Below are 25,738 nucleotides of genomic sequence, written 5' to 3' on the forward strand. Positions count from 1 at the left end.
CCCGCCCATTAGGTGTCAGGAGCCAATGAACGCGGCGCTCCTCTTTAGGCCCCGCCTTTAAGCCATTGACCCCGACCCTTTGCAGGCAAGGGGAGTCGGGGGGACGGAAGTGGGGTGGCCATCATTTCCGGCGCCGCGAGGGATTGTGGTAGCCACGTGCCGGAAGCGCGGCCTGTGATAGCTGAAACCGAAGACCGCTCGCTGCAACCATGGTGACAGTGGGGGATCGGGGACCCCCGTGTACCCCCTTTCTCTGAACGGACCCTCGTGTATTCCCCTCTTGTCCCGTCTTGTGTCTCCATGTTTGTTTCCCTCTATCCCCCTCTGGCTTCCCTGTGTCCCCGTGATCCCAGGTCCCTGTCTGCGTGTCCCTCCAGCTCCTAGTTAGTCGCTGTGGTTCACTGTCCATATGGTCCCCCCCTGGTCTCACGACTCCCCGTGTCTCCCTTTACCCCCCCTCCCCTCCGTATCCCCATTTGTTACTGTAGATGTTGGCGTGTGGAGAGCAGTACTGTAGTGGTTAACGCACTGATTTACGAACAAGTTCGAGTCGCGCTCAAAACCCATCGATAACGAATATCTAAACCGTTACTGTGCCTCCTGTAGGTCAACTCGGCCTTAAATGAGTAACTGGTGCGGTATTTCAGCACCAGGGAGACAGAGGGTCTGGGCTTGGTGCTGGCCACACTCCATACTGCTCGCCAACAGTTGCCCCATAAGACTGTGTTTATGGGGCAACTGTTGGGATGAGTGAGTGGATGTTGTGGGTCTTCCTCTTCGTGTCGCTTGTGGTCACAATTCTGTGGCCGTGTTTAGGCTGTTTCCCCTAACACTCTCCCTGTGCCCCCGTCCCATCTTCCCTCGTGCAGGCTCGCAATGCGGAGAAAGCGATGTGAGTCCCAACCCCTGCTCTGCACTTACAGCCTCCGATTGTGCCACTCTGTAATTTAATTGCCGCTTCTATCTCCACTTGAGCCATACGTTACCGCTAGACTCCTCACCCACACCGTTAACGAGAGCACGTCATCCCAACACTCCGATCGCTCCTTCCACCGGCTCCAACTCTAATTTCAGATCAACTTCAACATCGCGCTTACTGTCTTCAAGATCCTCCACGGCCTCGCCCCTCCATTCTCATCTCACTCCACTACCCCTCCACACACTCTCATCTCACTCCACTACCCCTCCACACACACTGATCTCTCATCTCACTCCACTACCCCTCCACACACTCTCATCTCTCATCTCACTCCACTACCCTTCCACACACTCTCATCTCACACCACTACCCCTCCACACACTCTGATCTCTCATCTCACTCCACTACCCCTCCACACACTCTCATCTCTCATCTCACTCCACTACCCCTCCACACACTCTCATCTCACTCCACTACCCCTCCACACACTCTCATCTCTCATCTCACTCCACTACCCCTCCACACACTCTCATCTCTCATCTCACTCCACTACCCCTCCACACACTGATCTCTCATCTCACTCCACTACCCCTCCACACACTCTGATCTCTCATCTCACTCCACTACCCCTCCACACACTCTCATCTCACTCCACTACCCCTCCACACACTCTGATCTCTCATCTCACTCCACTACCCCTCCACACACTCTCCTCACTCCACTACCCCTCCACACACACTGATCTCTCATCTCACTCCACTACCCCTCCACACACTCTCATCTCTCATCTCACTCCACTACCCCTCCACACACTCTCATCTCTCATCTCACTCCACTTCCCCTCCACACACTCTGCGCTACAGAAACCGAGGCTTTCTGTCCAGCCCCGTTTCCGCACCTCGTCTATGAGGTGTGGTCATATTTAGATACTATTTAAAATCCACCTTTGTGTTGTACGGTAGTTTTATTGTAGTCGCTTCTCACACTGCTCCCTCCCCACTGCCGTGTCGCCTGCAGGACGGCGCTGGCGCGCTTTCGCCAGGCACAGCTGGAGGAGGGGAAGGTGAAGGTAGGCGACCACATTCCCACAACCGTTGGGAATCGAGCCGATCCATTTAGCGTTTTTTTTTTTTAACACCGGCCGTGTGGCTCCATTTCACAAAGGACCCGTACACTTTCACATGAAGCCACCTGTACGCAGGTGGAGCAACTGCATTGGAGCCCAAGCACCGGTCCACGAAAAAAGGCATTGATGCCATCGCCCCTCATCTCTACCAACGCTTCTGCCCCCCGCCAGATTCTGCAGCTGCTGCACAGGAGATGCACAGTGCCCTCTAAGATCCGCCCTGACGGTCTCCCTGCACCATCTGGCATTAGACTCGCACAGAGACCAACAGACTCGCACAGAGACCCCATAGATCTATCCTGACGGTCTCCTTGGACCATCACTCTTCCCCTCGGTCGCTGCATTTGTGGAGACCACTCCCAACGCCCATCTCGGCAATTGGACCTTTCCCATCCTACTCACAAGCGCAGCTGTTATTGCCTAATTATATCGGGTCACAAATAGAGAAATTGTAGAGAGGGCTTCCATTCATTCCTCGCAGCAGGGCCCATTCCAACCACGCCACCGGCCGTGTTGGCATGTGTTTTGACAAAACAACTGGGCAGTGGCGAGACACCCTCTTATTTAAACTTGTTACAACTTAACCGAACAAAACCTTTTATTAAAATTCTCAAAACACTACCTTTTTATGATGGTCTCCAACCGGTTACAAAGCACATCCATCCAAGACAGTTGCTCAAGGTGTACTGGGATCAACATTATGACAAATGGGATGAAAATTAACTTTTTATGAAGAGCAGACTTCGGATCCCATGACCCATGGGCCTACGTGCGTCCGTGTGTGCGTGTGTGTGCCATTTGCAGGAGCGGAGGCCGTACTTGGCGTCGGAGTGCGAGGATCTGCAGAAGTCGGAGAAATGGCGACGGCAGGTGAGGTCATGGGAAGCTGAGCGCGGGGTCACGGTTTGCACAGTGGGTTTATTCAGCGTCATAGCTGCCCCGACTGTGCTCCAGCCCATTTCGACCAGTATCACGAAGTATGGTCAAAACGACCTCCACGGCAAGCACGGTTTGGGGAGGACCTCATCCAGCAGTGGATTGACGCAGGGCTGTACGACTACTGCACCTAAATGGGAATGCATCTCGAGATGCTGCACAGAAGCGGTCATAGGCAGGGAGTCGACAGCACACAGATGGCTGGGGGAACAGCTCTAGACGCTGGGGGCGGGGGGAAGAAGCCGTGCCAGGCTCGTGATCCAGCACTTTGGAGGTGAGGGTTGGTGGATCACGTCAAGATACCCTATCTTACTGGGCCAGTAGGTGGCAGCACAGGAGTGAATTCTTGGCTTTGCAGTTTTCGGTCTCTGTCCTTCACATGCGTGGTGGGCTTTCTCCGAGGTTCTCCGGTTGCCTCCCAAATGGGAGGCAAAAACTTGGATGGAATTGGCCACTCATCCTGATGTAGCAGAACCCTCTACAGAACAAGCCTTGAATCTCAAGGGTGGATTTCCTGGGTAAAGGGCGTCGTTATCGAGCTGCAAGATTGAGCGCCGTGCCCCGAGCACGGCCGTTGACGTCTGTTTGCGCGATCAACCGGTGACTCTCCTGCCCTCTTTTCCCCCTCTGCCCAGATCATCAGCGAAATCTCCAAGAAGGTGGCCCAGATCCAGAATGGTGAGTGGGGGTGGTGGGGATGGGGGGGGGGTGCATTGCTGGGGTCTTGGTGAGAGCTGGTAGCGTTGTCAAAGCCGTGTTTTTATTGTATTACTGGTAATTGCATGAAAAAAAATTACCCGGTAAATTCCGGTTTGCCACACAGCAGTAAACACAACATGAACATGTTTAGCTTTTCAACCGGGAAACTAAGGCAGGTGCCGCAGCGGAGTCGTAGTTACCTGCACTGGACTGGCAAGGCAGAGGATCCAGGTTCAATCCTACTCCTGCCATGGGAGATGAAGCAATCGTGCTAGTCTTAAGTCCCCTCCACCTCTATACACCCAGAAGCATAAATTGGTATCGCCAAAGTTGAATCACAATCGGCAGCTCATGCCACTCAGTGCATTCATTAATTATATTGCCCATTCTCTTTCCTCCCCCCGCTCCTCCATTTCTTCCCTCCCCTCTACTAACCCCGTACGCGCTTCTTTATCGTGGTCACCCATTCCTCACCATTTGCACGCAACTGCCATCTAAATAACTTATTTTGTCAAGCACCTTGAACAAAGGCACTTTGTAAATATCAATCAAGATTTCACTGGAAATGGTTACTGATTTCCGATTTTCAGAACCGATAACAGATTCGAAAAACGATTAGGAGTTAACTGGATGTCGTTGAGCAACCCTGTGAGCCAGTGTGGGTGCTGGCATGCACGTTGGTTCCACGTGCCTGTTGCTGTGCTAGTCGGTGTGCCTGTGTGTGTTGGGGTGCGGTGGCGTGGCGGTTATCGCGCTGCGCCACAAACCCGGCAATCCGAGTTCGATTCCCGCTCACGACCACATCGGTGACAAATGTCTGAACCGGCCTCTGGCCTCCTGTAGGTTGCCTCTGACTTCTCGCTTTAATGAGTTCCAAGTGCTATGTGTAAACATCAGCATTGGTGAGACAAAGGCGACCAGGCGTGGTATTAGCCACACCACCCTCTCTTGCGCCATGCTCAGCGTTCATAGTTGCTGGCCAAAGCATTTGCCCCAAAAGTCAGTGTTGGTTACACGGGGCATCTTTATCTCTTTGGGTGTGTACTTGTGGGTGTGATTGTGGAGGTTTTTGCAAATAGGTGTGTGAGTATATGTATAGGTGGTGGGCCTCAATGCGCACCTATCCTGGCACAAGCGCTCTGGTGGTGCGAGCGTGCACCTCCGTGCTGACGTCACGCCGTTTCCCTGTGCGTCTCCCTCTCTGCGAGCAGCGGGTCTGGGCGAATTCCGGATCCGCGACCTCAACGATGAGATCAACAAGCTGCTACGCGAGAAAGGCCACTGGGAGGCGCGAATCCTGGAGCTGGGAGGACCCGACTACGGGGTATGCGCCGCCGCAATACCGCACTACACACGGTGTTACAACCGCCGCTGCTCCACACGATGCCGGGTGGTGGTGGCAAACTGTCGGACATCATGCCAACCGACGTGTTATACAACAAGATAAAACACGGGAGAGCATTATATACCTTGCAGGTTTCCTCGGCCATTGTGATTCATAATTGAGTTACTGGTGATGCCACGTATCTATATATTCCAAAATTTTGCTGTGAGAATTGTCCTGGAACAACAATCGACACGCAGTTAGACGCGTGTATACACACGACATTCAATATTTTTGGCCGTGTCGGGTTGGCTCTACCCACGCTCAGGTCCTGGATGGAATGTGTGATTGTGGGAGGTGGCGGCTGTGGCTTGGGGAGGCGTTTATCCAGCAGTAGATTGACCATGGCTGATTATGATGATCTTTGGTTGTGATAATGTATATTTGGCCTAACACAAAGATCATTGATCAATCTGTATTATTGTTACTGTTGGTGTTGACACTGCGCTCCCTCTGTCCCACTCTCCAGAGGATCGGTCCCAAGATGCTGGACCACGAGGGGAAGGAGGTCCCGGGGAACCGTGGCTACAAGTACTTCGGGGCAGCTCGCGAGCTACCCGGAGTCCGCGAGCTCTTTGACCAGGAGCGTGAGTGGCGCAGGCAACCACAACCGCACAACCGCACAACCGCACACCCACAACCAGAAAACCACACAACCGTACAATGGACTTAGAGGAAATACGATGTACCGCGGTTCTTCAGCTGCCGAGCCAGATGACACACAGACACATCACACACAGACACAAAGATGTAAAAACACATACAAACAAAGATTACCCGTATAGCATTTAACAGACTGTTGGGGTAATTGCAGTCAGTGAGCACCAATGAAAGCTGGAATGGCGCACGAGAGCGTGGGTGGCCAGCACCACGCCCGGCCATCTTCGTCTCCCCAGTGACGATGTTTACACTCCGCATTTAAGGCTGAGTCGACCTCGGAGAGGCCCAGGACCGGTTCAGATAATCGCCACTGTTATTGTCCATGAGCGGGAATCGAACCCGGGTCGTCATGTTCGTAGTGCAGTTTCACTAACCACGACGTTACCATTTCCCCTAGACACACAAGACTCCATTCGCCACACCGACGCTCGTGCGCGAGATGGCTGGCACTGCCGTGCGACACGACAGAATGAGCGGACACCGAGTCAGCATTGACCGTGTGCCCCCTTGCCCCCCACCAGCCCTGAAGGCCCCCCGCAAGACGCGTGGGGAGCTCATGAAGGACATCGACGCCGACTACTACGGCTACCGCGATGAGGACGACGGCGTGCTGGTGCCACTCGAGCAGGCGCTCGAGAAGGAGGGTGAGGGGCGCGTGTGCCGTCTTGCGCTCACCCCCAGCCCTCACACACACCACCAGCCCTCACACTCACCACCAACCCTCTCGCTCACCACCAGCCCTCTCGCTCACCACCAGCCCTCTCGCTCACCACCAGCCCTCACGCTCACCACCAGCCCTCACACTCACCACCAGCTCTCTCGCTCACCCCCAGCCCTCGCGCTCACCACCAACCCTCTCGCTCACCACCAGCCCTCTCGCTCACCACCAGCCCTCTCGCTCACCACCAGCCCTCTCGCTCACCACCAACCCTCTCGCTCACCACCAGCCCTCTCTCTCACCACCAGCCCTCACACTCACCACCAACCCTCTCTCTCACCACCAGCCCTCTCACTCACCACCTGCCCTCTCGCTCACCACCAGCCCTCTCGCTCACCACCAGCCCTCTCGCTCACCACCAGCCCTCACACTCACCACCAGCCCTCTCACTCACCACCAGCCCTCACACTCACCACCAACCCTCTCGCTCACCACCAGCCCTCACACTCACCACCAACCCTCTCGCTCACCACCAGCCCTCACACTCACCACCAGCCCTCACACTCACCACTAGCCCTCTCGCTCACCACCAGCCCTCTCGCTCACCACCAGCCCTCACACTCACCACCAGCCCTCGCGCTCATCACCAGCCCTCGCACTCACCACCAGCCCTCACACTCACCAACCCTCTCGCTCACCACCAGCCCTCACACTCACCACCAGCCCTCTCACTCACCACCAGCCCTCGCGCTCACCACCAGCCCTCACACTCACCCCCAGCCCTCGCGCTCACCACCAGCCCTCACACTCACCCCCAGCCCTCGCGCTCACCACCAGCCCTCACACTCACCACCAGCCCTCACACTCACCACCAGCCCTCTCACTCACCACCAGCCCTCGCGCTCACCACCAGCCCTGGCGCTCACCACTAGCCCTCTCGCTCACCACCAGCCCTGGCGCTCACCACCAGCCCTCACGCTCACCACCAGCCCTCACACTCACCACCAGCCCTCTCGCTCACCCCCAGCCCTCACACTCACCACCAGCCCTCACACTCACCACCAGCCCTTTCGCTCACCACCAGCCCTCACGCTCACCAACAGCCCTCACGCTCACCACCAGCCCTCTCACTCACCACCAGCCCTCACACTCACCACCAGCCCTCACACTCACCACCAGCCCTCACACTCACCCCCAGCCCTCACACTCATCACCAGCCCTCTCGCTCACCACCAGCCCTCACACTCACCACCAACCCTCTCACTCACCACCAGCCCTCACACTCACCACCAGCCCTCACACTCACCCCCAGCCCTCGCGCTCACCACCAGCCCTCGCGCTCACCACCAGCCCTCACGCTCACCACCAACCCTCTCACTCACCACCAGCCCTCACACTCACCCCCAGCCCTCACACTCATCACCAGCCCTCTCGCTCACCACCAGCCCTCACACTCACCACCAACCCTCTCACTCACCACCAGCCCTCACACTCACCACCAGCCCTCACACTCACCACCAGCCCTCACACTCACCACCAGCCCTCACACTCACCCCCAGCCCTCACACTCACCACCAGCCCTCACGCTCACCACCAGCCCTCGCGCTCACCACCAGCCCTCACACTCATCACCAGCCCTCACGCTCACCCCCAGCCCTCGCGCTCACCACCAGCCCTCCGCTCACCTCCAGCCCTCACACTCACCACCAGCTCTCTCGCTCACCACCAGCCCTCCGCTCACCTCCAGCACTCTAGCCAGTAGCCTCGCTAGCAGGCCTCACCGACACGCAGTTACCAACAGTCTCGCCATCAGTCTCTCATACCAGCACCGAGCCTCGCCACCTTTTCTCACCATCACCATCGGCCCTCACCCGCAACGCTGATCTTCATTGGCAGCCTCACCGCAAACACCACCACAACCCTCACCACCGACTTCCTTATTCTCGCAAGTCCTCAAGCTCACCAGCTCTAATCCTCACCACCAGCATCGACCCTTGGCCACCATTCTTCTCTCACTAGCTGCCTCACCACTAGCCCTCACCCATACCACACAAAGAACAGTGTTCTCACCAGCAACATTACAGGATGGACCCTGGCTCATGGGCCAAGGCTATTTCGGTACGCACGTTCAATTTGGTTCCCAAAGGTGGTCACCGACACGCTTCAACTGATCACCATCAAACTCCGTCCTGCGCCACGCATTTGAGAAACTTTAGACGTTTGACAGATGGACACCTTGTGGCACGGCGGGGGCCAATGGGCGTGGCGTTGACTACCGCGTGAACGATCGGCGCTCGTTGCTGTGCCCGGCCCCCACGTGCGAGGTGGCAGTTTGCAGAGCGTTTGCGTTGCGTGCGGTTGCTGCAGTGGTCGCGCAGGCGGTGGCGCGGTGGCGCGAGGAGCGGGAGGCCCGAGCAGCCGCTGGCGGGGACAAGGCGGCCGCGGCGCAGGAGGAGGAGGAGGAAGACATCTACGCGGTGCCGAGAGGCGAGGTGAGCGGCGGGTGACGAGTTTCCGTCGTGATCGGCGTCACCGTGGTAACCGTAGCAGCGGTGGCATCGTGTGGTGTCATTTCGGTGGTAACCTTGCTCCATACATCCACTGTGCTGCCCCCCCAGTCAGATGAGGAGGAAGAGGGCAGTGGCGGGGAGACGCAGGACAAGCAGCAGCAGCACTTCATCGCTCACGTCCCGGTACCCACACAGAAGGAGGTGAGGGCCCTGGGTGTGTGTGTGGGTGTGAGTGAATCAGAGGGTATGAGTGAATGGGGGAGTGCATAAATGAGTGGTTGTGTGTTTGAGTGTGTGAATGAGTTGGTGGGTCAGTAAATGAGTGGGTCGGTGTGTGAATTAGTTCGTGCATGAGTGATTGGGTGGGTAAGTGAATTAATTGGTGAATGGTTGAATGAATGAGTAGTTGAGTCTGCGTGATAGTTTGTTGGTGAGACCGGCAGTGAGGTGGTGGTTGACCAGATATGGCTCGTCCGGTGGACCCATTCACCAACATGTACCATGCATGTGTTTGCCATGTCGAAATAAAGACACACACCGTATAGCCTTATGAGACTGAGCAGCTATGAAGGCATGGCATATGAGGGGGTGGGTGGTGGCCAGCACTGTGTCCAGACGCCTTTGTTTCCCCAGTAGCGATGTTTACGCATCGCACTATGTAATCATTTGAGGCTGACTCGACCTAGGGGAGGCCCAAGACAGATTTAGATAAGTCACTGGCATTGGCCGTGAGCGTGAATCGAACTCGGGTCACCAGGTCGTGGCGCAGCACGCTAACCACTCTCCCATGCTGCACAGGTGGAGGAGGCGCTGCTTCAGCGCAGGAAGATGGAGCTGCTGGCCAAGTATGCCAGCGAGACGCTGCAGGCGCAGAGCCAGGAGGCTCGCTGCCTGCTGGGCCTGTAGGCGGCGGGCGCCGACCCCACGTGTACATAACCCGGGCAGCCTCCCACGTTTTTGTAATAAAGCTTCAGATTAATTCGTGGCGTGCGTCACATTCCTTGTGTGTCCTGTCGAGTGCTTGGGTGCAACTGTATCCGCCGCGTGTACCATCGTGTCTGCGTGTTGCTTGCGTCCCACCGCGCGTCCCATGGTGTTGAGTCAGACTCGCCGTCGCTTCGCTATCGCTTTTATTTTCGCTCCCAGCGCTGGGAATATTCACGAGCGGACGATAAATTAATAACGACACCAGCGCCACTAACGTGGCCCCGCCAACCACACTCGGGGCTCCCACTCTACAGGCCGAGCCCTTGCTCGGCAACTGACACAAAGACCTCCGTATAGCCTTCAGAAGGCTGTCGGGGCAAGTGCTGTTAGTGAGCACCTATGAACGGGTGCGCATGATGGGTTGGCGTGGATGGCACCACGCCCGGCCACCTTTGTCTCCCTAACGCCGATGTTTACACATCGCACAGGGTACTCCTTTACAACCGATTTGCGTGCTCGGGACAGGCTGTGATTTCGTTCGCTGCTGATGTTTGCCGTGGCCTGGAATCGAACTCTGGTAGCTCGGTTCGTCACGGACGCTAACCACTAACAGGAACATAATGGCACGCGTGTGTGCCAAAACACATGATCACAGACGCTGTGATACACGTACATAACGGTACGCACTGAAACACCGGCAACTACAAAATAAATACACTGTACAGCCCTTGATAAATCCACTGCTGGATGAAGGTCTCCCCAGGCCGTGTCGGTCAAGAGGGTTGTTTGACCATACTCTATCACGCTGGTCGGTGCAGTCTGGCGAAGGGTTTAGGCCCACCGAACCCGTGTGGCTCTTGCTCGCAACTGGTGTTGGCCGTGGTCTGGAATCCAACGGGTGCTTGCATTTGTGGTGCAATGCCCAAACCGCTGCTCCACACGTTGACATCAAACACCCTAAAGCACGCACACCAACAAGCACACTGAAACTTGCACCAAACTCTTTGAAACACAAGCACACTGACACACGCACACGGACACACGGATCCCCTTCCTGATCTTTCACAGACCGTTGCGGCAAGCACCGAGTAAGCGGCACCACGCCAAGCCACTTTTGTCTCCCCAGTGCTGACGTTTATACACTGCACCAGGTACTCGTATAAAGCCGAGCCAATCTAGGTGAGGCCCGGGACCAGTTCTGATACCATGGGCTGGAATCGAAAACTCGGCTGTCCAGGTTTGAAGTTTAGTGCACTAACCACTGTGCCACCACTCACTCGCCACCCACAGATATGCACTGGCATTCACAACGCCACACCAAAGAAAGACAAAGATCCCCCATATAACCTCAATAGACAGTTGGGGGCAAGTGCTAAGCAAGCACCTATGAAGGCCGGCACGGCACACGAGGGTGGGTGGCCAGCATCACGTCCAACCGCCTTTGTCTCTCAAGTGGCGATTTTACACACCGCATCAGATACTCATTTGAGGCCGAGTCGACCTAGGGGAGGCCCAGGACCGGTTCAGATCATCTTCACTGGTGTTGGCCACACACTCAGGGTCCCATCTCCTGGCCCACAACACTCCACCATTCCCGACATTAGGGGAGCAGGGGTCGTGCCGCTAGCGCCGCCGCACCGCCGCCTCTCCCCTCCGCTCCACCAGCAGGGGCCCCAGCACGGCCTTCAGGGCCCCCGCCACGGCCTCCTCCCCCTCCTCCTCTTCCCCACCGGAGCCTCCCATGCCGACCTGCGGGATGACAGAGGGGCCACTTTGTCACCGCGTGTGTCACTCCCCGTGTCGTTTGCCCTTGCGTCACTCTCCCCGTGTCATCAGCCCTCGAGTCATCCTCAGTCTCTTACTGTGTTGCCCTCTGTCACCCTCTGTCACCCACTGTTCTTCCGTCACCCCCATGTGTCACTCCCCGTGTTGTCCCTTGCATCACTCCTCATATTACCCCCCCACCCAGAACTGCGGCGCTCCGTGCATCGCGTCTCGTTACCCCGTGTCCCTCCCACGACGCGCGTCGCTCCCGCTCCGTGCCACCGCCCTCCCAGTGCGTCGCTCCGTGTGTCGCTCACCAATCATCCCCCACCGACCCGTACCTGTGTGAGCGCGCGTGCCACTCGACACAGCAGCGCGTCCTCCAGCTGTGGAGGCAGCGGCCCCAGCCCGGCGACACAGTCCATCACGCACAGCACCGTCTGCTCCTGGCCCTAGGGACCAAAGACAAAGACCCCCCCGATAGCCTGAACAGACTGCTGGGGCAAGTGTTGTTAGAGAGCACCTATGAAGGCCGGCACAGCACACGAGGTGGTGGGCGTTAGCAACAGCTTTTGTCTCCCTAGTGGCGATGTTTACACATCGCACCAGGTACTCATTTCAGGTTTAGTCGACCTAAGGGAGACCTGGGAACTGTTAAAATATTTTAATGTGGTTGTGTGGTGCCACGACAGCGAAGCCGCTCCGTGGGAGCCGTGCCTGCAACGGGGGTGCCGTCACAGCGCTTCCCCCACCACCCTCCACATGAACACACACACTCACGTAGGGCCTCGTGGGGGGGGGTCACCTGCCCCTGAGTTTTCACCCGAGGGCCTCCCTCGTGGTGGTGCTCCACGGTTTCTCAGGGCCAGGGAATTGGCAGGCACCCCCCCCCCCCCAGGCCGAACGGCACTGTGGCGCCGTGGACTGACTTAAAGTTGCACGGCCACGGCGAACTACTGAGAACCGCAGTGAGGAAACAGCCAAGGGCACACGCGGACCAGCAGGGAGGTGGGGGGGCGGCACAGGTTGATCCCTATGATGCGGTGCACGCGGCAGGCCGGCAGGGGGGCGGGGTGGCACAGGCCCACCTTTAGTTGTCGGAGGTGCACTTAGCTAAATAATGGGGGGCGGGGCGTCGGAGAGGAGGCTCCTGATTGGATGAGAAGCCAGCAGATCGGCGGCGCGTGGGCTTTGAAGTAGGAGCATAAAAAGGGATGAAATTGGGAAGCCCAGTCTCTTTGGCCGGGATCTTGTGGAGTAAGGGACCGAGGTGTGATCGTCTCCTGCTACTCGAACGTCTGTGAGACGGGTCGCAGAGCAGCCAGATCCAGCTCCCAGCAAAAGCCGCGTGCAGCCTCGTCTTTCCACGACTTCCAATACCACGAGGTCGGATCGTAAGTACGAAGAGGAGAAGTAAGGCAAAGGGGGAAATTATAATAGAGAGAGTGAGTAGAGAGAGGACAGGCTACTGGAGTATTAGACCGTAGAGAGATAGGTTAGATTTGCCCTGCTGGTCCACACTAACACGGGTAAGCTAACTCTAATTAAACAGAGAATAAATCGCCAGTAGACATTAAACCGTGTCGTGTTGTCTCTGCGAATACGGAGAAGGCTGCGTGGTGAGCCTGCGCGCTGTGGCTTCTTGTGTTTGCGCACGAGCGTATATTTTGCCCGCGCGTGCGCGTTCGCCGTGTACGTTAGCTTGTGAGCCCGCGCGTCGTGGTGTCCCGTGTATTCTGCCCACGTGGGTACTCTCGCCACTGCGCAGCTCGTGGTTGGCGTGTACGAGAAGAGCACAGCGGTGTATTTGTCAAGTGGTTAGTAAAGACATTTAAATCATACCACGAGGGGCAGCCGCGAGGGGGGGAAAGTCGGAGAACGGGGGGGTCACAGGAGAACGGGGAGGCGGGGGGGCAGTCTCCCCAACAGTTTAATATTATTGATTAGTCGCGTTTATAAAATGTCCCTGCTTTAGAAGCGGCTGGGTCGCCACTGAAAATAACTTCTCAGCTCAATGCGCTTTACCTGAAATAAACCGGTTGACCTGATACACACGAGTATGTATGTATGCATGTGCACGTGTGCGCACGTGGCATGCGTGCGTGCGTACGGACGCGCGTGGCGGCACCTTGCTGAGTGCCTGCAGCGCCCGCGTGGCGGGGCAGACCCCGCGGGCACCGCTCGCCTCGTGCAGGCGCTCCAGGTCGGTGTGGCCCAGCGCCGGCTCGCGCAGCTGCTCCAGCCACGAGAACATGAGGGCGGCGAGCACGGCCGGGCGGCGCTCGCCGCACAGCCGCTCCCACGCCCCCTCGCGCCAGTTCAGCTCCCGCTGCGCACCCCCCCCCAGCCCCGGCACGCGCGGCGACGACGGCGACGCACGTGGCAGGCGGCACACACGCACGGCACACGCGGCACAACACAGGGCACTTGGCACGCAGCGCATGGGAACGAATGGCAAAGGTCCTCCACCCGCCCACCTGCCACCCCATGTAACCTTCACAGACTCTTGGGGCAAGTGCCATTAGCGGGCACCTATGCAACACCACGCCCGACCGCTTTTGCGATATTTACGCATCGCACCAGGTACTCATTTAAGCCTGAGTCGACCTAGGAGAGGCCCAGAACCGGTTCAGATAATCGTCACTGGGTGTCGACCGTGAGCGGGAATCGAACTCGGGTCGCTGGGTTCGTAGCGCAGCGCGCTAACCGCTACACTACCGCTCCCCTGTACACACTCGCACTGTTACACCCGCGCACCTGCCACGCAGCCACCCTCTCCCACAGCGCACATCCCGGCTCTGGCGTCTCCTCTGTCAGCGCCTGTGCCACCTCCAGCCGGCGGGGCCCCCCTTTCCCCCCCACCAAGGGCCCGTCCCCCTCACTCCCCTCCGAGGCCCGGGCGTCCCCTCCGGTGCCACCGTGCAACCCCGGTGGCGTGTCCGCTCGCGTCACCGCCTCCCTGGGCGACCGGCTCCGGCGCTGGTGCCTCCTCACCCTCCTCCGCTGCTGCTGCTGCTGCTGCTGCTGCTGCTGCCAACGTTTCTGCTGCTGCTGCTCTTGCTGCCGGGGCAGAGACTCCCGGCCCTCCCGCTCCGGCCTGCACGTACCGTTGGGCGCCGGTTGCCGTGCCCCGCTAGTCCGATGGTGGGCCCCGCCAGCGGGGATGGGCGGCGTCGTGTCGTTCACCCTGCCAGCGCTGCTACTGCTGCTGCCACAATAGCGCCGGGTCCCGTCTTCCGACGTAGTCGCTACCTCCCCACCGGGTGCCACCGCGGATACCGCCACCTCCTCTTCCTCGCCCTCGGACGCCGTCGCCACCGCGGACCTCCCGGCGGGCCCAGCGGCGGGACCCGACGGTCCGACGCGGTTGCCGTCCCCCTCCTCGGGCTGCGACTCGTCGCTGGGGCTCTGCAGCACGATCGGCGGGGGGGGGTCCCGAGGGGGCGGTGGCACCACGATGAGAGGGGGGTCCACCGTCCCGGAGGCGCCATCGCCGAGCCGTTGGTAGAACAGCGTGCGGGGGTCGGCTCCTCCGCCCGTCCCGCCGGCCACGCCGTGCTCGCCGTCCTCGCGCCGGCGCCCCGGCGTCCGCTCTCCCGCCGCCCCTCCCGACTCCGTGGGGCGGCCCGGCGGCGGGGGGACCCCGGCGGCAAAGCGGGGCCCCCCCCCCGGCGGGCTCGTGGGGCCTGCTTCCCGCAGGCCGTCGCCGGCGCCCGCCCTCCTCAGGTCCGAGTCGCTGTAGCTGAACCTGCGCGGGCCGGGCCGCCGGGAACCAGCTGCGGCGCGGCCGCCCCGAGGCCACCAGGGGGCCAGGGTGCCGTGGCCGCCGGGGTCTGCGGGCCCCCCCGCCCCCTCCTCCTCCCCCTCCTCGTCTGCGGAGTCAGGAAGCGGCGCGGCATCGGGCTCGAAGCAGAGCAGTGCCAGCTGGGAGACCGTCTTCTCGATCTCCGCCGTCAGGTCGGGCACCTCCACCTCGCTGTCCGACGAGTCCGAGCTGCCGTCCCTGCCGCCGCAGCCACGGCACAACATCACCCGGACGTCACCGCGGAGTATGGCGGTGTGGTCGCGTGGCGAGTGGTGTTGCGTGTTGGAGGAGGCATGGTGTGTGGCGTTGTATGGTGGAGGTGTGGTGTCTGTGCGGTGGTCACACACCCGTGTGTGGGAGGGCATGCATTGTTGGCGATCTGCGTCAGTAGGTGGCAAACCAGGTGCACGATCTTGGGCACGTGCTTCAGGCGTCGAGCCTCATAGCTGCACTCGAGAACAGGGACACAAGGACAAAGACAAGGATGCGGAAGCACAGATATTAACCCAAGGACACACAGGCAATGATACAGACACAATAACAAAGATTCGGACACAAAGACATTGGGAGGAAGGGAGAGGGTTAGTAGGGCGGAGGGACAGAAGAAAGGGGCAAAGAAGCAATGCAGGATGAGACAGAGGCATAGACAGAGGAATGGAATGACGGAGGCAGATGGAGAGAGAATTGCATTAAGAAGGGGGGATTGAAGGAGAAAGTGAGCGACAGCGACCTGTGCCAACACAACCACCACCCTCCCCGCGTGCCAACCCTCACCACCACCACCGTCGCCAGCACTACCAGCACACCCACCCGTGCAGCAGGTGCCTCTGGCGGATGAGGTACTGCGAGAGCGTGACCGGCGGGGCCCGGTAGGGCGTCGAGGCGGGCCAGGCGGTGCCCGGCGTGAGGGGCTCGGTAGGGGGCGCCCACGCCATGCAGCTGAAGACGGAGCGGAGGGGCGTGAGGAACTGAGCGAATTCGCGCACGCACAGCAGCTGCCCGCGCGTCTGCACCGCGTTGGGGCGGCGTGCGCGCACGTACAGGATGGCCTGGTCCGGGTGCATGCGCCCCGCGAACACCAGGTAGCACGCGATCAGCACACCTGTGTTGCACGTGTGTGGGGGTGGCGGTGGGGGGGGTGTGAGGGGGGAAGAGTGGTGGCGCAGTGATTAGGGCACTACGCTATGAAGCAGGCCACCCGGGATTTATTCCCACTCACACCAGTGAACCCGCCCGCACCAGGTTGTCATTACGCAGACCGTTGGGGCAAGTGCTGTTAGCGAGCACCTATCAAGGCAGGCACGGAATACGAGGGGGTGGGTGGCCAGAACCATTCCCTGCCACCTTTGTCTCTCCAGTTCTGATGTTTTACACACTGCACCAGGTACTCATGTAGAGTCTACCTAGATGAGGCCCAGGCCCGAGTGGAAATGGAGGACCAGTTCAGGTATTCGTCACTGACGTTGGCCGGCAACAAGGGGAATCGAACTCGGGTTGCGGTCTGGCGAACTCGCGTCGTGTTGCCGTCTGGCGCTCACCGGTGCGCCCCAAGCCGGCATGGCAGTGGATCGCCACCTTCCCCTCCTGCAGGGCAAAGGTGATGACCTTGACCATGTCGAGGATGGTGGTGAGCGACGCCACGCCATAGTCCTTCCAGCAGAAGTTGTAGAAATAAACTGCGAAGGCAAAAGGGAGAGAGTTACGCAAACAAGCTGGGCACGCCGGTCCGTGAAAGCGAGCCTGTGTTCTCTGTTGGGGGCAGTGTTTCTCAACTCCAGTCCTTGCAGAACATTTTACAAAAAATCCACACAATCCTCACTTTTCACAAACGGCCCAGGGGAAACGGTGGGGGACACAGGAACAGAGTTTTTGAAATCACAGCCGAGTCCACTGGGATCTGTGTAGAGTGCGAGTCCGCGTGCGAGTCCGCCCGTGTGTGCGCGCGTGTGGACGAGCGCCCACTGTTGTTGTCCATGAAGACGCGAGGCAGGTAGGTGAAGCCGCTCTCCTCCTCCAGGGGGAAGCCGCAGCTCGCGTGCTCCCCCGGCCACTGCAGGTTAATCACCGTGCTGATACCCAGACTGCACACACAAAGACAAAAACCCCACCATGTAGCCTCTATGAAGATCAGCACGGCGCAGGAGGGGGTGGGTGACCAGCACCACGCCCGGCTGCCTTTATCTCCCTGCGATGCAAGTGTGCCAGTTGTACTCCCTTACCCACCCATTGACCACCTTAACCCACCCCCAATCCCTGGGTCCCAATAGCATGCCTGAGCCCATGCCCCCTAATCCTCCGTGCCCCCCGCCTCCTCCGTGCCCCCGCCACGCCCCCGCACCTCTTGAACTGCTCGATGACGTCGTACTTCTCGATGGTCTCAGTGGACGGGCGAGCCATGGCCAGGATGTTCTCCGTGACCCTGAGGTCACAGCACGCACACACGGTCACACGCCAGCCCAACTACCCCGTGTGTGCCATCGTTTGCGAGTGTGTGTGCACGCCACTGTGAGAGAGTGCGTGTGCTACTGCGGCCGAGCGTGGTGGTGGTGGCCACACAACCTCCTCGTGTGCGGAGCCGGCCTTCATAGGTGCTACCCGCTAATAGCACTTGCCCAAACAATCTGTAAAGGCTATACGGGGGATCTCTGTCTTTGTACATGCCACTGCCAGCAATGCGTGTGCTTCTGGGGCCGAGCGTGATGCTGGCCACCCACACCTGGGTCCATCTCGTGACCTCCTGTGGTGAATGGTGGGTGTTCATACTCTTTGGGTCTTTCGGTAAAGTCACGTAGATAGAAAAATAAAATAAAAATCACGATGTTTCAATCGCAACACGAGAAATCGTCTTCAGGTGAAAAAATACAGCAGGCGAACTGCTGAGGCAGGAGAAATATGGCGGGAGAGCTGCTGCAGCAAGAGGTTATATAGGTTTGAGATTGGTGCAACCCAAGGGTAAGTGGGCGGGGCTAGAGATAGAATTTGCATGTAAATGTAAGATCGGAGAATGGAGATAAAATAATAAAAATAATAATAACAGAATAAAATTCTCAAGACGTTTCGGCCACAACACAAGTAGCCTTCCTCAGGTGAAGAAACAGGACTGTCCGGAAGACAGCGCTTGAGTGAACCCTGCCAAGCTTGGAAGCGTCTTTTAAGCTGTGTGGGAGGAACAGAGCGCCTTGACAAAGGAGTTTACATTAGCATGTTTAACATAATTCATAAAGCAATATATAGTACCGTAATTGTATAGTGAATATACAGCAGTGTGGTTTACAGTAGGGTTAGTAAAATACATAGTGTAATACTACAAGTCTAATACTTTATAGTCTAAAGTATAGGGTAGTGTATAGTAACGCATTGTATAATTCAAGGGTAGGGTTTGTCTATGGATACGATATTATACAATGTAGTTTAGATTGGAAGGTATAATATTGTAATGTATAGTAGTCTAGTTTATAGCATAGTTATAACGCAACACAGGACAGAGCAGCGCACCGTGGCCGTTTCTTCCTCTTCCCCCCCCCCTCCTGCGTTCCGAACATAGATGGACTCATATTCTTGGTTCTTTCGGTAAAGTTACGTAGAAGGGAAACAATAAAATAATACAAATATAAAACAATAAAATTCTCACGACGTTTCGACTGCAACACAAGCAATCATCATCAGGTGTGAAAACCACAACAAGAAAATTTGAAAAAAGTGGCGGTTATTTTTTACGTTAGCACCACGAAGAGCGATTTGACAGTTTGTTCAGATGGACGAGTCCATCTATGTTCGGAAAGGAGGGGGGAGACGAAAAATAATGGATGCGGTCTGAAAGCCACTTTAAGCGTGATCAATCAATTAAGACCTGAAATGGTTTATCAAATCCTTCCAATGATTACTAAGCCAGAATCCATCTTCTCGGTTGAAATTGTCTGTGTTTGTATATGTGGATAACCTCATGAACAAATCTCTCATTGAGCCAGGTTGCTTGCAAAGAACCTCTGTCTTGGAGAAGTCAATGTCATGTGAACCCACTGAATTATAACAGTGATCTGCTAAGGCCGAGGTGTTGGTCCTACCGTGTTTCAGGTCTGCTTTGTGTTCACAAATTCGGTCCGAGACATGTTGTTTGGTTTCTCCAATGTAACTACATCCACAGAAGCAACTTAGTTTGCAGACGTCGTGAGAATTTTATTGTTTTATATTTTAATTATTTTATTGCTTCCCTTCTACGTGACTGTACTGAAAGAACCAAGAATATAGATGGACTCGTCCGTCTGAACAAAGCTCGTCGCTCTCCGTGGTGTTAATCCCTCACACTAACATCATGCTAATCGCCCAGTTACATGCTAATTTACTGTTGATATGTAAACTCTTCTCCCCCCTCCTCCGTTCCGTACATAGATGGATTCGTCCGTCTGAACAAAGCTCGTCGCTCTCCGTGGTGCTAATCCCTCACACCAACATCATGCTAATCCCCCAGTTACATGCTAATTTATATGTAAACTCCTTTGTCAAGGCGCTCTGTTCCTCCCACACAGCTTAAAAGATGCTTCCAAGCTTGACAGGGTTCACTCAAGTGCTGTCTTCCAGACAGTCCTGTTTCTTCACCTGAGGAAAGCTACTTGTGTTGTGGTCGAAACGTCGTGATAATTTTATTGTTATTATTATTTTTATTATTTTATCTCCATTCTACGTGACTTTACCGAAAGAACCCAGAAGTTGAATCCCTGCAGTCACGAAAGCTTTAAATCGAAATTAAAGATCGAAGAGCCTGAGAAACCTCACGACTACGGTGCTGAAGCGGCCATTGTATTGCGAGATATTAGAGATTAGCATGTCAATGTGAGACGGCTCCCGCAGCAGCGGCTGCGTTAATGAGAAGATTGGGTGTTGTTGTTGCACATTTGCGTGTCTGTACATGCGCGTGCATGAGTGTGCGTGTCTGTATGCGAGCGTACGTTGTACGTGTCTGTGCGAGTGTATCTGTCAGTACGCGTGCGTGCGCCTCTGTACACGTGCGTGCGTGCGCACGCGAGCGTGGCGCTCCCACCAGGAGGAGTACACCCCGTGCACGGCCTGCTCGTCGGCGCGCAGGCGGGATGGATTCTCGTACTTGCAGGCGCGGCCCCCGCATGCTACCGAGCACTGCACGGGCCCCGGGATCACGTGGCGCAAGCGCTCGCCCACCTTCGTGTACTTGGCCGTCGGGCGCCGCGCGGAACCTGCCAGGGTGGCAACACCGCCCCCCCCCCCCACCACTGTTACTGCCGCCGCACCAACGTACACCGGTCGGCCGAAACTGCTTCATCTCATCCACCACACTGTGTGCAACAACCACAACCAGGTCGCAACAGCACACTCACTCATCCGCACACTCACGCACTCACCCACCCACTCATTCACCACACTGCAGGTCACCTCACTTATCTTTCCTCTTCTTGTGTCGCACCGCTCCACTTTGGAATCCCCTTCAATCAACCTATTTTCCCCCCTAAGCTCTTATAACACAATAACCTTGCTCACTTCAATAAACGTGATACTACAGCACCGCAACTGGCCTCACTACTGCACAGGGCACGACAGCACCACAACGTGGAAACACAGCCACCGGAGCGTCGCACTCACGCACAACTGCATTACAACCACTGCAGCATTGCGAAAGCAGCGCGACTTAACGGCGACAGAGACAATGATGACATTACAGCACTAGCGCTGCAACACAGACAACAAGGAGGTTGCGTGTATCTTACAGGGGTACGCAATCATAAAGCGAGACACACTCAAGTGACACACACACACTCCTACAGCGACACAAACTCTCTAGAGACACACTCCCTTGAGACACGGACACACACTTGAGGAACCCAAGTCGCCGGAGTCCCGCGCTGCCCCCCCCCGCGAGCTGCCGGCCGCCACGGCCGCCAGCAGTTGGTGCGAGCTGCGTGACAGCGCTTGCACGGCCGAGCTGCGGCGCCGCGTGAAAATCCTCTGCAGCGCCTCCGACGCCGAGTGCCGGCGCCGCTGCAGCGCCGTCGCCAGCGAGTCGAACACCGACAGCCGGCGCCGCTGGCTGCCCGAGGGGCTCCCGGGCGACTCCACCCGCAGCAGCGGGGAGGGCGAACGTGGGGCGGAGGTCGCCGGCGGCGCCGCCACCGCCCGGTCCAGGTGGCCGTGCAGGGAGGCCGCCTTGCGTACCGGCGGCTGGGGCTGACGCCCCCGGGCGCCCGTGCCGCGGCCGTCGTCGGAGCGGGAGACGACGCGCTTGAGGATGGAGCGGGCGGCCTCACGCCCCCGGCCCTGGGGGCCGGCGCGGCCCGGGGACGGGGGCCTCCGTGGGGCGGCACCGCCCGGCGACGGAGCCGGCGCCGTTGCCAAGCCGGGGCCGCGATCGCGTGGATCCATGTGGGAGGTGCTTGGTGTGCGAGTGTTGTGCATGTGCGCGCGCGTGTGTTGTGTGTGTGCACAAGTGCTGTGCCGGTCTTAATAGGTGCTTGCTAACAGCACTTGCCTTAATGGTCTATTGAAGGCTATGCGGGGAATCTTTGGCTTGTTGTTTTGTGCGATTGAGTTTGTGTGAGGGCGTGCGAAGGTGTGCGCACGTGTGTATATGTATGTGTCTGCTATATATGTGTATGCGTGTTTGTATGTATTTATATTCTGTATGTGTCTGTAGGTATCTGTAGGTATCTGTGTCTGTGTCTATAGGTGTATGTGTCTGTAGGTAAATGTACATGTATATGTCTGTAGGTGTCTGTATGTGTATGTATGTGTACGTGATGGTACGTGTGTCTGCAGGTTGTTGTAGGTGTCTGTGTCTGTAAGTGTCTGTACGGGATGGTTCGGTCCACACGCGGTAGTGCCCCTCCACACTTCCAGGCTGGTGCTGCTCGTGGTATGGGAGCGACCGTCCCCTGGGCCACACAACCAGTCTGCCAGAGCCTCTGACGGCTGAGCGGACTCAAGCGTTGTCCAAACCCTTCACCTCCCTCCCGACATTCAACCCCCCACCCCCTCTGCCCCCCAGCCCCCCACAGCCCCTTTTCCCGGTTGCATTAATCATTCATAAAGCAGCGACCCGCCGTTGTCATGGCAACACAGCAGCATCCAACTTCACCTACAGGTCTACTATTCAACATCCACCTCCTTCACAAGCGGGATGCCTCCTCCTCCGCAAGGGGGATGCCTCCTCCGCGAGGGGGACACCTCCTCCTCTATGAGAGGGATGCCTCCTCCTCCGCGCGGGGAATGACGCTGCCACCTCCTCCATGAGGGGGACTACATCTCCTCTGCGAGGTTGACGCCACTTCCTTCAGCTCATCTGTGAAGGGAACACCACCTCCTCTGCGAGGGGGACACCTCACCCCCCGTGAGGGGGAGACGTCCTTCATGAATGGGGGGCACATAGGAAGTGTCCGCCCTCTTAATCAACTTCTTTGTGGTCAATTTCTTAGGCGCTTTTACAAATGTCTCCCGAAGGCAGAAAACCCCAAACAAGCCACACCCAGTGTGACGACGCGGATGATGCCCATGACATCACCAAGCTCCACCCATCACCTCCCGTCCAGCGGCACACGCGGGGAACAGAAATTAGACCTTTTTCAACTATTCTCGCTTTATCTGATTAGTTGAGCAATGGAACTGATAATCGGCAAACGATTTCTTACAGCACACATCTACTGCATCACATCCCGCAGTGATGACATCACCTCTTCACGGCGCAAGGATTCAGCACTCACCTATTCACTTCAGTCACTTGCTCACTGCCGGTCACTCGCCTCCTTATCACTTTTCTGTTCCTGCTACCTTGATTACTGTGCCCATGAACTTCACTCACCGATTCCTCCATCCGTGTTGAGGAATCAGTCGCTCCCAGATACTCACTGTTAAGTCTCATCCACCACACTGCAGCTCACAGCAACCCAACCACTCACCATACTGCAGCTCACAGCAACCCACGCACTCACCACACTGCAGCTCATAGCAACCCACGCACTCACCATACTGCAGCTCACAGCAACCCACCCACTCACCACACTGCAGCTCACAGCAACCCACCCACTCACCACACTGCAGCTCACAGCAACCCACCCACTCACCACACTGCAGCTCACAGCAACCCACCCACTCACCACACTGCAGCTCACAGCAACCCACCCACTCACCACACTGCAGCTCACAGCAACCCACCCACTCACCACACTGCAGCTCACAGCAACCCACCCACTCACCACACTGCAGCTCACAGCAACCCACCCACTCACCACACTGCAGCTCACAGCAACCCACCCACTCACCACACTGCAGCTCACAGCAACCCACCCACTCACCACACTGCAGCTCACAGCAACCCACCCACTCACCACACTGCAGCTCACAGCAACCCACCCACTCACCACACTGCAGCTCACAGCAACCCACCCACTCACCACACTGCAGCTCACAGCAACCCACCCTCTCACCACACTGCAGCTCACAGCAACCCACCCACTCACCACACTGCAGCTCACAGCAACCCACCCACTCACCACACTGCAGCTCACAGCAACCCACCCACTCACCACACTGCAGCTCACCACACGTCCCTTTCTGCTTCTTCCCTCGCACTGCTACACCTTGGAATTCTCTCCCATGAATCATCATCGTCCCTTTACCCCAAAAGCTCTTGAAATAATAACCTTGCTCAATCCAAGAAAGGTGTAAACTCTTATCCATATAAACTGTTATGTTAGTGCCGTTTGTTGCTGGCCGCTTGACGTATATTGGGCCTTCGCTCAACAACTGTGTTAAAAACAAAAACCACGGGGGTCGCTGTGGCCCTCTCACTTCCTCCCAGCTCGACCGGCTCAACAGCGGGCCCCCCACCCACTCGCCCCCTTTCCCCCCCTGCTCCCAGACTCCGCCCTGGCAGATAATTAAATGTCAAGTGGCGGTGCGGGTGAGGCACTTGCCTAACGAGCGCGGTTAATTAGCTCCCCGCGGAGGATGCGGCTGCGGGTACCAACTCACAGCGGGCAGCGGCGCAGTGGCGGTGAAGGTGGGAGGCCAGGGCGGAACACACCCGCACGCACAACAACAACCGCCGTTCACCATCAAGTGGTGGTGACGTCACCGCAGCGCCTGTGCCAGGCTAGGTGCACTTTGAGGCCACGTCAAGTGTCGAAAGCTCGCTGGCAGGAGGTCATAGAACAGACCCAGGTGCCATGGATTGACTGAGATGACTGCCAGATGTGCCACCTGTGCCCCCCACTATGCCAACTTGCTGTATTTTAGCCACCCGATGCTCCGCTGGTTGTGAACGTCGCTTCTCTGCCCTCCGTGATTTCTGGAGGGCGACTGTGTCCTTCAAGAGCCTCCTGCATAGAGGTCGATCTTGATACTGCTAGTACCAGTCAAAGGCAAGTCCACATCCTCCTGTATCGCATCAGCCCATCTCTTCTTTAGCTCCCTCTATTCGACCAAAGAAAAGCTGCTTGGGCATGCGTGTGGCCGAGCATGTGGGCTACATGAACCAACCAACGCAGCCTCGCCTGCCGGAGAAGCTCACTGATGGGGTTGTGTCCAGATCTTTCAATGGTCTGGGAGCTCCTTAAGCAATCCAGGCTGGTTAAACCCAGGATGAATTATTTGCAGGCCCGCATGAATGTTTCGAACCGGGGCAGATGTTCTACGCACGCACACACACACCCTTATACACACACATGCACCTATACAAATACACTTATCCACACACATAGACCAAATATACACACATAGACACAACCCTATACATACACACTCGTATACGTGCAAACACACATACAAAGATAAAGATCATACTTATAGCTTTCAATAGACTGTTTCAGCAAGTGCTGTTAGCAAGCACATATGAAGACCAGCACAGCACACGATGGAGTGGGTGGCAAGCACCACCACACCCGGCTGCTTTTGTCTCCCCAGTGCTGATGTTTACACACCGCACCAGGTACTCATTTGAGGCTGAGTCGACCTAGGGGAGGCCCGGGACCGGTTCAGATAATCGTCACTGGTGTTGGCCGTGAGCGGGAATTGAACCCGGGTCGCCAGGTTCATTGCGCAGCGCGCTAACCGCTACACTACTGCTCCCCAACAGTCACATGCACACACACACACACAGACACACACCCACACACACAGTCACATGCACTCACACAGACACACACCTGTGGCCCCTGGTTCCTGGAAGATGGCCCTCCCGCTAGTTGCCAGGGCAACAGCCATTCCCTCGTTGTGGAGGGATATCCCAGTAGCCATCGCCGTCTCTGGGAATGCAAAGGTGAAAAGCAGCGGGTGAGGAGGGTGTGCAGTGACGGTGTGGAAATTATTTTATTTATTACTGTAACGCGG

General features: G+C 57.2%; 2 protein-coding genes across 3 annotated transcripts in view; one reads left to right on the top strand and one right to left on the bottom strand.

Moving 5' to 3' along the window:
• The first annotated feature begins 66 nt into the window (after positions 1 to 66).
• ISY1 (ISY1 spliceosome associated protein) lies at positions 67 to 9,871 on the top strand. Its single transcript, XM_032969701.2, has 11 exons — positions 67 to 212; positions 870 to 892; positions 1,937 to 1,988; positions 2,850 to 2,915; positions 3,617 to 3,659; positions 4,892 to 5,004; positions 5,534 to 5,651; positions 6,246 to 6,368; positions 8,750 to 8,874; positions 9,001 to 9,093; positions 9,691 to 9,871. Exons 1-11 carry the CDS (start codon positions 210 to 212, stop codon positions 9,796 to 9,798), a joined length of 867 nt encoding a protein of 288 aa, XP_032825592.2. The 5' UTR covers positions 67 to 209; the 3' UTR covers positions 9,799 to 9,871.
• A 134-nt stretch (positions 9,872 to 10,005) lies between these two features.
• The window catches only part of PTPDC1 (protein tyrosine phosphatase domain containing 1), a 31,136-nt gene continuing 15,403 nt past the window's right edge, over positions 10,006 to 25,738 (bottom strand). The window contains exons 2-12 of one of the 2 annotated variants that reach the window (XM_032969696.2): positions 25,555 to 25,653; positions 20,427 to 20,598; positions 17,727 to 17,807; positions 17,351 to 17,469; positions 16,927 to 17,064; positions 16,199 to 16,490; positions 15,736 to 15,834; positions 14,341 to 15,586; positions 13,712 to 13,912; positions 11,925 to 12,035; positions 10,006 to 11,568 (exon numbers count right to left, since the gene is read on the bottom strand). In XM_032969696.2, the coding sequence (XP_032825587.2) occupies positions 11,443 to 11,568; positions 11,925 to 12,035; positions 13,712 to 13,912; positions 14,341 to 15,586; positions 15,736 to 15,834; positions 16,199 to 16,490; positions 16,927 to 17,064; positions 17,351 to 17,469; positions 17,727 to 17,807; positions 20,427 to 20,598; positions 25,555 to 25,645 (2,676 nt within the window). In that variant the 5' untranslated portion in view covers positions 25,646 to 25,653 and the 3' untranslated portion in view covers positions 10,006 to 11,442. Of the gene's footprint in view, positions 11,569 to 11,924; positions 12,036 to 13,711; positions 13,913 to 14,340; positions 15,587 to 15,735; positions 15,835 to 16,198; positions 16,491 to 16,926; positions 17,065 to 17,350; positions 17,470 to 17,726; positions 17,808 to 20,426; positions 20,599 to 21,231; positions 25,654 to 25,738 lie in introns of both variants that reach the window. The other variant, XM_032969695.2, reaches the window with a different exon arrangement.

Source organism: Petromyzon marinus, chromosome 42, assembly GCF_048934315.1.
Source record: "Petromyzon marinus isolate PM22_M1 ecotype Great Lakes invasive population chromosome 42, UKy_Petmar_22M1.pri1.0, whole genome shotgun sequence".
In the NCBI taxonomy this organism is placed as follows: domain Eukaryota; kingdom Metazoa; phylum Chordata; class Hyperoartia; order Petromyzontiformes; family Petromyzontidae; genus Petromyzon; species Petromyzon marinus.

What these genes read in the sequence shown, in the direction of transcription:
- ISY1 (XM_032969701.2), top strand. An exon ending in CGGAGAAATGGCGACGGCAG is followed by an intron (nt 2,916 to 3,616) that starts GTGAGGTCATGG and finishes CCCTCTGCCCAG; the next exon opens with ATCATCAGCGAAATCTCCAA. An exon ending in GGTGGCCCAGATCCAGAATG is followed by an intron (nt 3,660 to 4,891) that starts GTGAGTGGGGGT and finishes CTCTGCGAGCAG; the next exon opens with CGGGTCTGGGCGAATTCCGG.